The sequence below is a fragment of the Stegodyphus dumicola genome, chromosome 3 (assembly GCF_044657685.1).
Source record: "Stegodyphus dumicola isolate Sdum_Otavi_A_Nest chromosome 3, ASM4465768v1".
In the NCBI taxonomy this organism is placed as follows: domain Eukaryota; kingdom Metazoa; phylum Arthropoda; class Arachnida; order Araneae; family Eresidae; genus Stegodyphus; species Stegodyphus dumicola.
Genome location: NC_140770.1, coordinates 209,064,091 through 209,076,506, shown reverse-complemented (window position 1 = coordinate 209,076,506; position 12,416 = coordinate 209,064,091). Strand labels below are relative to the sequence as shown.

General features: G+C 30.9%; 1 protein-coding gene across 2 annotated transcripts in view; it reads left to right on the top strand.

The window, feature by feature from the left end:
- Window positions 1–12,416, top strand: part of LOC118200869 (tudor domain-containing protein 5-like) — a 102,126-nt gene that overhangs the window by 50,475 nt on the left and 39,235 nt on the right. For both annotated transcript variants that reach the window (XM_085813815.1, XM_035372854.2), the window contains 5 exons: window positions 1,103–1,176; window positions 6,063–6,247; window positions 8,396–8,543; window positions 10,911–10,972; window positions 11,062–11,131. In XM_085813815.1, coding sequence (XP_085669941.1) covers window positions 1,103–1,176; window positions 6,063–6,247; window positions 8,396–8,543; window positions 10,911–10,972; window positions 11,062–11,131 — 539 coding nt within the window. The remainder of the gene's footprint in view (window positions 1–1,102; window positions 1,177–6,062; window positions 6,248–8,395; window positions 8,544–10,910; window positions 10,973–11,061; window positions 11,132–12,416) is intronic.

The following is a 12,416-nucleotide window of genomic DNA, read 5'->3' as shown; positions in this document are numbered from 1 at the left end:
GTGTATTTTCTTTCAAACATTTATCTTCATATGCATATAATTAAAATTTGCCATTAAATTCCCCATGCTGAATTTTCTAAAACTGATAACTTCTGTTGTTTACATTGAAAATTATATGTGGATTGCAGGCATTTGTAAATTAAGAAATTACAGCTTATCATAATTCTTCTGTAATGATTTTTAAAATAAATAAATAAAGTAAAATAAAAAGAAAATCTAAAAGAGTACAAATTTTAATGGCTGCCTAAAAGGTCTCTTGTAAAATTTCATTGGGTTTATCAGTAGATTATCAAAAAAATGGCCCAGATGAAACAGCAAAATGCATTTTAGGGTACTAGGTGAATATGCATTTAGATTAACAAGGGAATGTTGTCTATCTTCTTTAGATTTGAAAAGTGAAAGATATATAATGTAATTCTATAAGAATATTTAATGTTTTTACTAGGATAATCAAGGCTTACAGGTCTAAGAAACTTTCTGTAGTGATAAAATAGAGGTTTCTTATTCTTCCTTAAGAACTTACCCAGACTAGATTTTTTTTTTTTTTTTTTTTTCTAAATTTCTCTATATTTACTATATATCATAAAATTGAAGATCCTGTTAGCTGTAATCATTCCAAAATAATTGTATTGTACATTCCCTTTATGACTGATATATGACTTAAGAAAACATTAAATTAGAAGCAGTAGAGAGATAGTTGTTTAGGGATTAAAGTGTGAAGCAATCTATAGGTCATTATTTTTATTATATTTTATTATTGCATTCCTGAGCAAACATTACTCTTTATTTAGTGTTTTTAAATTCGTGTTCTAAAATTTTCCTTATGGTTTTTATAAAAATCATATATACTAAAACTACAGTACTTAAATATTTATAGTTTTTATTAATATTACAGCAAAATTTCTAACTATTCTGTTTGAATTATGATTAGCATAGTTCTAAATCTGATATATTATTCTGAAAACAATCACAAATTTTTTCGGGGGCCTCTTTCTTTTCATTTTCTAAAGGTTTGAAATTTATTAATTTGCTATATAAGTGTTATGTTTTCAATTTTTTATAACTATTAGCTTACTGACATAAGATTGTTTAAAAATTGCAGGATTTAAATATGTATATATAGAAGGGAACCTTTTATCTCCTGAAAAGCTGGCTCGCCCATCAATATTTCAAAAGGTAAATTTTAGACCTTTTATATTAATGTTTCTAATTTAGTAAGTATTTGTATATTTTTTAATATGATGAACCCTTATAATCTGTAGCTGAAATGTTTATTTTTATTGATATATTTTTTATTTTAACCCTTTCAAGACAGCACTCCTTTGTTTAAGATGTTCCCTCAAGATGGTGGGGAGTTGAAAGGAATTGTCCCTCAGGACAGAGGTTTTGCAATGTTAAGCCTGACTTTAAGGGGGAATCACACACACAAAAAATGTTTTAAGCCCCAACATCATGATCTTTGTACTATGTATTATTTTAGATTATTACTTAAGCTGTCATGTACCTTAAAATTTACATGCGTTAATATTTTTACTTTACATTAAACTATGTGTATAAAAAATTGCTTACTTTGAGCAATAATTTTCAGAAGTGCTATTCAAATTATTCCAAAGTTTTAATTGAGAAAATATCTCAATAAATGTTAAAATTATTAAAAAAGACTATTTACTAGACGTAATAAAATCTTCGCAGGTAGTGGAAGGCTGGCACTCAGTGAGCTGACAAAATGTTCAGATCAGAATCACTAGAAATACTACTTTCTCTTTAGAAAATAAATTATCACTGTCATACCATGCAAATGTATTCTTGCTCTGATAAATAATGCTTCCTTGCCATAATAAACTGGAGTCAAGGCTTTTCAAAATAAAAAGAGAATTCCGTGATATGTATCCAAAAACAACGCAAAGTGCAACAGAATTCCACATAGTAACCCTAAAAGACCCTGCATAGTAATTAAAAAAGGATTCGGAGGCCTATCAGAAATGAAAATGTTTATTTCACATGGTGAGTTAAAGAGCTGATCTCAGTTTGTTTGCATTATAGTTTTCCTCCTCACTTGCAACAACTGACACCAAAGTCAAGCAGAATGGGATCAAACTGAAGTCAGGATCCCAAAACTGATATTCGGTTCAAAAGTAATGGACACAGGACGCCAACTAGTGGTTTTTAAAAAATGGTTCAGCTTAAAATGCACATATGCATCACCCGTTCAATAAGCTCATTCTCCAGTGATGCTTGGGTGGGATGCACAGATGTGAGAGACATTCATATAGAATGCATGTGTGGAACACCTGTCTGGGAAAGGTTAATAAAATAGAAAGTAAAAAAATTCTGTGTTGCTAAAGATTCATTTCATTCTTTTTTTGTGGAGTGCATATGTGCATGCATGTGCTTGTGTGTGTTTAGAACATTTCTTACAGGGAAGGATTTTTTGCTAAGCGTCTGGAACAACAACACTGTTTCGCTGGAACATATCAGGGTTAGATGTTCATTAGTAACCAATAAACTATTAGTTCATGTATATTACTTGAAAATGTAAAAATCCTTCAAAAGTTAGCAAGTCAAAATCAAGTCAAGTTTAAAAATCTTACTAATATGGTAAAAGCCTGGCTATCCAGTATTCAGCTAACTGGGAAGCTCAAGTAACCGTAATATTTAAGAATTTTAGAAGAAGAAAAAAAACTTTTCCTCAAAATGTTTATAAATGAGACGTTTAAAAATAAAGCTCATAATATTATTAATACTGATACACTGTCACTAAACAGTGAGATTTAGCACAAATAATGGGTAAACATGACGTCACAACATAATCATAAGAACTTGTTTTTATGATTTTATGACTTTTGTTTAATGTAAATCTGATAAATTCTTGATAAGCCTGTTTAATTTTTGTAAAGAAGGATATAAGTTCAACTTTTTCCTCACATTTTGAAAAATGGTTAATATTTGAGATTGCATGAAATGCAATACTTTCAAACTTATAGTGTTCTGGGTCAAAAAAAAAATCCATGGTATGCGACTGTGAAAACAGATAAACAATGGCAATGTAACATGCAAAATTATGATAAGCAATTTAATTTTTTTTTTTTTTTTACACTGCATCCGTAACTTGTGTCTCTTTATTATCTAACTAAAAATATGATTTGTTCATTTAAACTTTACTAGAATGATTGGCGACATCTAAACGAACTTTCATGTTGGTGGGATTTCATAATCAAAATAGGTCAACTTATGTGACTTAAGTACCCCCTCCCTCATGAAATCTTATCTAATTTTAAATGTAGGTTTTCGAAATTAGGAAGTCAAAATTAGGATTAAATTTCTAACTATGATGAGCTATCGAAGATTTCTTAATTTCACCTTTTCTTAATTACAACTTTTATAATATATATAAATTAATCATGTTTTGATATAATTATGTATTAATTTTTATTTTGGTTATTATTATTTATTTTTTTATTATTATTATTATTGCAGTCACCACACGAGGGTGGCTAAACTCTCATATTTCTGAATAATGCTAGTAACCTAGTAAACAATTAACTGAGTACTTTTATTAATACATAGTAAAAAAGGATGTCAATTCCTGATCTAGACACTCAGTTATTCACATCAGCATTGATAAATTCAATGAAGGAATATGTGTGACAATCTGTTGTTAGACCAGTGCATGTGCTCTGATCTAACAACAGATTGTCACATTACAGCTTCAGTAAAAATTGTCCAAAATCTGTGAATCGTGCAATGCAAGACAGTAAAAGACTGCATATGACAGAATGTATATCATATGCAGTCTTTTACTGTCTTGCATTGCATTGCACTGTGATCAAGTATGCAAAAAACTTGTGAAAACTTCTGCATTCTCCCATATGCATTCTTGCAATATAAATAATTAACATATCCAGCTAGCACTGGAAGATCACTTGGTTGAAATCTCTGTGAAATTGCAGTTTTTCTCCCCTCACATGTCCACCATCCTTCACTCTGCACTGTCAGCCTGTTTGCATCTTACAGTGCATGTGTCAGTCAATTACTTGTCTGAAACACAGTGAACTGTTTGAAGAAGTTAGATATCCTGAACATCTTCAGCATATTCCTCATAGCACAGTTCCCAACTTTTTAATAAGGAGCATATTCCTGCTGATGAGTAGCAGCAGCAGTCCTCCAGCAGGGGAAGCAAAAGTTATGAAGAGACGTAATTGGTCAAAAATATTGTTCATGTAGTCCTTTGAGATTTTCATATTTTGAAGCTGTCATGATTTGTTTTACATGGATACCTATAAGAACATTTGCCAAAACATGATATCTCATTGCTAGCTAGTTTATGTCCTACAGTGCACATGTAAATTAACTATTGGCCTGAAGATGTAGTACCTGAATGTAACAATCAGTGTGATGTGAAAGGAACTGTACTTCACCTGACCAAGCAAAACATTTTTACTCCAAAGGGGCTTTGTCCCTGAAAGACTATTGCTTTCATTTTACGATTTTGCGTCGAATTACTATAAGCGACGTATCACTTTTCAAATTGTTGCCACCAAATGTTCGAGTCCTGCATTATATTTGAAGAAATTAAGTAATGAAGAATCTGCATAAATGAATGTATGTTTCTCGCATTGCTATAAAACAACGGTGCCTAGAGCCATCCAATTTTGAATGACGTAATCCTACTGCTATTATGAGCATCTGAAAGCCCAAATTTGGAATTTGTTTTATTATTGATTTCATATTTTGTAAAACTTTAACGAATTTCTGAGTAATAAACTCAATTATTTAAAAGCGAGCAATGGCAACACTCTATTGGGGGAAAAACCTTTTTATCTCCAGCGCGTGGAACTGTGTATCAGAAATTCTAAAGATATGCTCTTTTAAATTTATTTTGCGACATTGCTATTGAACTGAATTTTATAGTTTCAGTGCAAGGAACATGATATTTAATAAAAAGGTAACACACAAAACGTTAAAAAAAAACTCCCCTTTGGACGTAATTTAAAATTTGAAACATTTCAGATTTTTTTTTTTTTAAATTATTATTATTATTGTTACATGATCCAAGCATGGACCTACTCTGGTCTTAAATCTCTGTGATGCCGAGTTAAGAGATGCACAAGTGAAAGATATTTACTGTGTGAATTGTATACTTATGCTTGTACTTGTATTTGCATGATATTCATATGTCTGTTGCACCACCAGTAGCCACTCATTTACTTTCACTAAGTGAAACTTCCTCAAGCATCAATGTTCATTATCAGGTATGGATGTTCAGTGCCATAGCATCTGCTACCAGTTTCACTGTCTGACCTACTTTTCATAAGTATTAGCAGGAGTAGCTTACGAGCATACTAAGTAGCAATGCTATATAATTTTGAAGATAGAGCAGCAAACCAACTAGCAAGAGAAGTACAAGTAAAAAGTAATGTATTTCAAAATGGAAACTTAGTTGAAAAAGAAGGTTTTTGGTTTGCAGTTTTCTCATTGGCTGTTAAAAATATTTTGATATTGGTTGTTTGACCTTCAGTTTGCATCACCAGGTTTTGTAAATGATGGAAAGAAATATCTAACTTATAGTAGAATGTAAGGGACTATTGCAAATTAAAATTAGAATTTGGTTTACATATTTATGTACAGATAAAAAAACTTATGAGCTGTGTTCATGCTTTTTCCATTGGCTTCTGTAGTTAATCAATAACTGAAGTATGATAAATTTAAAATATTCAATCAAAAGGAGAATAATAGTTATCAGGTTTGAACATGCAAATAAGTAACATGATGGAAGTGTGAAACTAAGTTCACTGTAGAATTTCATGAAATTTCTGAAAAGTAATAAAAAAAATTTTCCGAATTCTTCAAATAGTGAAAAATATTCTGTAAAAATATTTAAGAAAATCACATGAAGCATTACATGTTGTGTGCTTCTGGCTGTTTACTGAGGATTTTATATTAATTACTTGCTTAATTAATTCAAAGCCATGATATTATATTTTAGAGTTAATCAATAATGTAATTTGTTTATCGTTTGAGTTTTTAAACTTGTACTATAATCTAGTTACTTCTATTTTCAGACATTGCCTTCTGATGCTGCTCCATCTGGCCTGCAGTTTTGCCAGCCCACTCTACCTTATGATCTTAATTTAGATCAATGGATACCAGTTTTGATATCTTCTGCAATTAATCCCAGTCTGTTTTGGTTTCAGCTCCAAATCGAAGAAAATGTGCTTACTTTTAAAAAATTCGAAGAGGAAATCCAGTAAATATTCTTTAAGCCTATATCTACAACTATTTTCTCCCATTTTAATGGTGTTAATAAGTGTTTCCTTTTAAAAAGTGTTTGAATATATCTTGACTTAATTGCATAATTTTATTTGTATTCTCTTATGTTAGACATTTAAATATAATTCTACCTATAATCTGCACTCATTTTTAGATATAAACAAGCAAAATTTCAGTTCTCAGAAAATTCAGCATAGCAGATAGTTTAATGGCACTTAAATGTATATGCAAATATTATATAATGGATTTATAGCATATGTTGATTTTTAAAAAAAAATTTTGTTTTATTATTAATTTATTCAGCAAGTCCTATGTATCATCTGTGCTTTTATTTTACAGCAGGCACAAATCGTGAATCTCTGTAAATATTTCTTTTAAATAAATCTCTCTGCTTGGATATATATTCTACTGTCTGCGATTTTGAATTTATGTGGTTTACTTGTGTAAAGAATATTACCAACCTTTAGGTGCACCTCATAGCTGAGGAAAATATAGCAAAAGAAAATTAAATCAGGAGCATTAATAAATCTAAAATTTGAAATTTAAGACTTTTTAGTGAACTATTAGTAATGTTGTAGAGACATTAGCTATTTTTTGGAAACAGGAAAAGGTGAAAAATAGCAAATGCCTTTGCTGGGAATCGAACTGCAGACCTCTCAATTATGCGCTGAGCGTGCAGACTACTACACATTTAAGGCTCGCTAAGAAGGTGGGAGAAATACCTTATAAAGTAATTAATACAGTAGCACATGTACACAATGATATTCATGTAGTATACAACTTTCAGTGTGTGTTACTACAGACAACATAGGAATTAAATTTAGAGAGTCTTACGGCAACTGTATCATAATGATTAAATGAAAGAATCCCTAAGCCATAAGTTTCACGGGAATTAAATTTAGAGAAAATCTTGATGCAGGTTTTCTTACTTGTTTTTATTTATTTATTTAATTTTACTTTGTTTAAGAGTAAAATATTATACTCTTAAATTTATTTATTTCATTTAAGAACTTAAAAGTTACTTGGAAAGTAATTTCAGTTATACTAATTTTTTTTTATATAAAATATTTTAATGGATTTTTATGAATGAGTTCTTTACTTCCTCAAACTATTTACTTGTCATTTACTCTTTTTTCCCTCCACAACAATTGTTTCAAGTCCTAATATTATTTTCTTTTTATATAATTGCATTTTTAAAATATTCAATTTTGTATTTTGTAAATCTTGATAAGTAATTCTTATATATGAGTATGTTTTAGTAGTTACTTAAATGTAAATAATTCAGTTTTAATGTAAAACATTAAAGAGGAGAGAATTGTAGTGGAAAATGCAGAAAACTATGACTATGTAAAGTAAATTTTCTAATTTGCGCAGCCATTGATTTCAAAGTGTGTGAATTATTGGAATTCTATGTTTAGAATTTTTATTCACTTGTTATTTCCTCCGATGGTTATTTTATATATTAAGCAGAATAACATAATTTATAGTTATGTTTTCTGTCATTTGTCGCATATATTTATGAGAGACTAACGTGCTGATTGTGAGATGGCAATCAATTATAAAATGCATTTGAATAATTTGCATGTTGTCCATCTATTGCAGGGGTTCCCAACCCTATGGCCATGGCACCCGCTGATCGTTTAACATGTGCCCACAGCTGTGCGATCATGATAAAAATGTTTTAGTTTTCTATAAAATTCTGTGTGAGAGTTTTCTAATTTTTAATGGAATAAAAATTGTGTCCAAGACAGATACCAGCACAAAGCAAAATGCGACCGATCTCTTTTTATATGTGCATGTATTATTAACTCTGTCCAACTATAAATTTACTTTGATAAAGTAAATGCGTCCACCGTCCAACAGATAGGCTAGAATGTGTTCTTAGGGACAAAAAGGTTGGGGGCCTCTGATCTATTGCATTATTTGATTATTTTATGGCTTCTTTACATGCTGCTAGATAGTGATGTTACCTTTAGAGTAAAAGAGTACATCTTGATCACAAATAGGCAGTCTTCTTATGTGTAATACTAATTTTAATTGTTATACATTAAATATAAGCATTTAAGATATATATATATATCAAATGTAAATTATATATATATATATATATATATATATATTTCAGGTCATTTTACAACTCCCATCTTGGAAATAAATACAAAATGAATGATGCTGATATTTTGATTGGTGCCACGTGCATTACCTTTTGTTCTGCTGAATACCAGTGGTGCCGTGCAGAAATTAAATGTATACCAGCAGTTGACTTAGTGAATGTAAGATCAATAGTTTTTATTTTTTAGAAATATTGTTTTAGAATTTAGTTTTTAAAATGAAGTGAATTTGCTTGAAGAGACATATTTAGGAACATTAATTAGACTGGAGAATCTGATAACTCAGAAAAGAATTATTATTAGATTACAAATTCATAGATTCTTGTAGGTTATTTTTTACCTTTATTTATTATTTGGATGAGTTTGATAAGACACTGGCAGGTAAAAAAAAGAAAAAAAAAAACTATAAAAAGGTGCTTTATATTAATTATATTAAGTGAATTCCAAGGAAAAGTAGTTCATGAAGTAGTTCATGGTCAGCAATATTACATAGTTCAGTGGGATTCACTTTCACTGCACAGAAATATGTAAATTTTTGTGGCACCTGTGCAAACAGGTGCAAGGGGATGCTTAAAATCCTAATTTCTAGGATTGTACAAGTAGTTAAATAAAATTTTTGCATAAAGGTGGAATATGTTGTTGAAAATGCATTTGACAGGTTATTAGAAATGTCATGTGATTGAGAGAATTGAAGCTGGACATATATTGACACAGACCTTTAGACCCAAAAATAGACAAAAGCACCATGTCAAAGACACTGGTAATGTATGCAGACAACAGATCAAAGTCAAAACATGTCACAATAGACTCTCAAGACAATTATTTCATAATGATTGCCAAAAGAAATAGGAACTGATATAAGACCAGACTGCATGGAAGTTTGCTGAAATGTCACGAAGTTGTCTATCTGGATAAACCATAAATGACAGACTGCATAAAAGTGTGCTGTATCCAGGGAAACCATCATTTGTGTCTTACTAATTTGGGCTACTAAGTGCACATATTTGCAGTGTTACAGAGATCATCGTGATTAAAATACAACAAACTGTAGCCAAATTTTTTTTACCAATGAATCTCTTTTTTTGTGTGTGTTTCCAGGCATGTTACAGTCTGGAAGAAGCAAAACACATACGCCGCACACGAGCCTACACATTTTTACCGATGCAGCTATGAGTCCTGAAATATACAGAGATGAGGTTCTTGATCTTCCTGTCAAGCTGGTTTAGGAGTGCGATAAAAAAAAACTTCCTCCTAATAGACAATCAATCTCATCTACACTAGTGTATGAATGCATCTTGCATGCATTATCTTGAATGCAAAGGAAGCCAGTAGATACAATAGCTCATGTGTTCTCCAGATTTAAATCCAACAAAATATAGTTGTGATGCACTAGAACAGCAACTTTCATCATCACACCTCTCACCTAGCATTCTCCAAATCTTCATAGCACTTTCATCATAAATACACATTGTTACTGTAGGGATTCTTGGACAATCTTATACACAACATGGAGAATTGCTGTAAAGCTTACATTTTGGTCAAAAGCGACCATATTTTTTCCTAAATATCTTTAAAAAGTTGTACAGCAACTTTTCTCTACTCCATTTTATATTACATTTCCTGCATCCTTATTTAAATATATTTTTTACAGAAATAGGTAATTCTATGTTTTAAAGGTATGTCAGCCATGACAAAAAAAAAATCCTGTTTAATTTTCAGGTTCTGAGCTGCAAAATCTTTCGAATTATTAGAGTTTTTTATGTTTGTTTCTTTAATTTGTTCTGCCAGTGTTGGTGTTTTTATCTTTTAGTGTGTGTGTGTGTGTGTGTGTGTGAAGTCTTCTTCTTAAAGAGATAATGTTGTCAGACATAAAGACAGCAAGAATTTGTGAATTTACGTGAAAGTTTTTATTTTTGATTAAATTATCGTGTGTCTTATCTTTTTAATTTTGCACGTAAATAAATAAATGAAGTAAATAATATGTGTTGTTATTATTTTGAACTGTTAAACTGATATAACATAATTAATTTCTCATATTTTAGAGAAAATTTTTAAAAAATAAATAAATACAATCTGAAAGGTTTCTGATTTTAAATTATGTCTAAAGGGGCTTATTTTAACGTTTTGTGTATTACCTCTATTTATTAAATATCATGTTCTACGTATTCAGAGCACGAAATTCAGTTCAACAGCAATATCATAAAATAATTTTAAAATGAGCATAACCTTCAAATTTCCAATACACAGCTATTTCCGATTCTCGCTCGCTGGAGGTGTGTCTTATCTTTTTAATTTTGCATATTACATTACTTTTTTTTTTTTTTTTAAATTTTTGTCTTTTTATCATCTTTTGAAGATTGGCAGTTATCTAATGGTAATTAATTAAAACCTCAATTTTTCATTTAATGTTAGATGTATTGTCAGTAATGAAATCTCTCACAGCAGCCATTATTTTACAGAACATATTTTTGGCAAGTTTCATTTTATGTATATATTTTATATTATAACTTTTTTCTTAATTTCTTTAAGGTTTTATTTGTGGACTATGGATGCTCAGAAACAGTGCCACGTTCAGTTGTGCGATATGCAAAGTATGATGATAATATTTTTACCGCATTTAGTAATATTTTGCAGAATGATTTGCTGTATTACATTTAATTGATTTTTCCTCTTTATTTAGATCTGCATTTCACTGTTTGCCAGTTAATGCTTTTAAAGCTCGGTTGGCTTGCCTCAAACCTGCAAATAGTGTAAGCAAATCTTTTACCTTTTAAATCTGTAATATTTTTCTCTCATAATTATGAAATTTTCATGTGTATTTATTAGTGTATAGGATGTTTATTAATGTATAGTTTAATAACTTATATCCCAATATTAACTGAATGGATATCATTAAATGTTTAGCTTTCCAGCAACTGAAAACGTAACTGGTAATTATTGTTAATTTGTTTTTACTGATGTTGGAAAATGGGTTATTCTGTTATTATTCCAAAGGTATTCAGTTCCCATTCATTCCCATTATTAGCTCAAAAGAGCTATCTATCAATTAAAAACAAAGCTCTTCACTATATATTGCTTATAGGTTTGGTTTGATAGATTATGGCAAAGCATACTAGGGCTATCTGCCTAAGGGAAGGGGTGCCTTCGTGGAGGACTTTCTAAAGAAAGCTGGCTTGTATACACATTACACATGGGAAAAACCACAAAAGCACCCATGCAGCTGGCCCGTTCTCCTGGAATCAAGCCTTGCCCACAACTACCAGTGTTTGACAGTTTTACTGCTCGGCCGCTTGTGGGCTATTACCTCTGAGGTACTGCAGCAAGGACATATATTACGAGATTCGAAGCCTTTCAGAGTGGAACCTTGCCTTTAGCCATTAATGCTACATGGTACGTCTGTAATTAATGTCCGTCAGTTTTTATAATTTTTTGCATCAAATTGAAATTAGAAATCAAAATTTTAGTGCCTTGAAATTTACTGTAGTAGGATTTGGCTGTATTTATTAATCTTAATATTACTGTACAAAAGTGAGTTATTTTCTTAATTGTTATAGTGGTTATCAAGTGCTTAATTATAAGAACGACTAAGAATCTCTCTTTACTAATTAGTATTCATGAAATGGCTGTAGAGTTTCAGTGATATTGCCTGTCACTGTCAAATATGTTGTTGCATTATTTTCTTCCTTCGCGTTCGTGTGGGATTCATGAGGATTTGGAGTGAATAATGACAATACTACTTGATGAAGTATTGAAACACATTTTATTGGCCAGTATTGTCAGGACAGCTCCAAAGCACATTTTTACAGTCGTTGATGAACAACTATAAACACGCTGACATGATCAGCAACACAGCCTCCAGGTTATCAGGCTTTCATGGTGGAGACAGCTTCACAGCAAAGCACTAGAGAGTACAGCTCCTGACTATGCTTGGTCGTTCTTGGAACTCCACGTACTCTCAAGACTCTCCAGGCTACAACTCGCGATGCCCTCGATGACACACAAAGCACAGCTCCCGACTCTTCGGTTCAGTCGTTC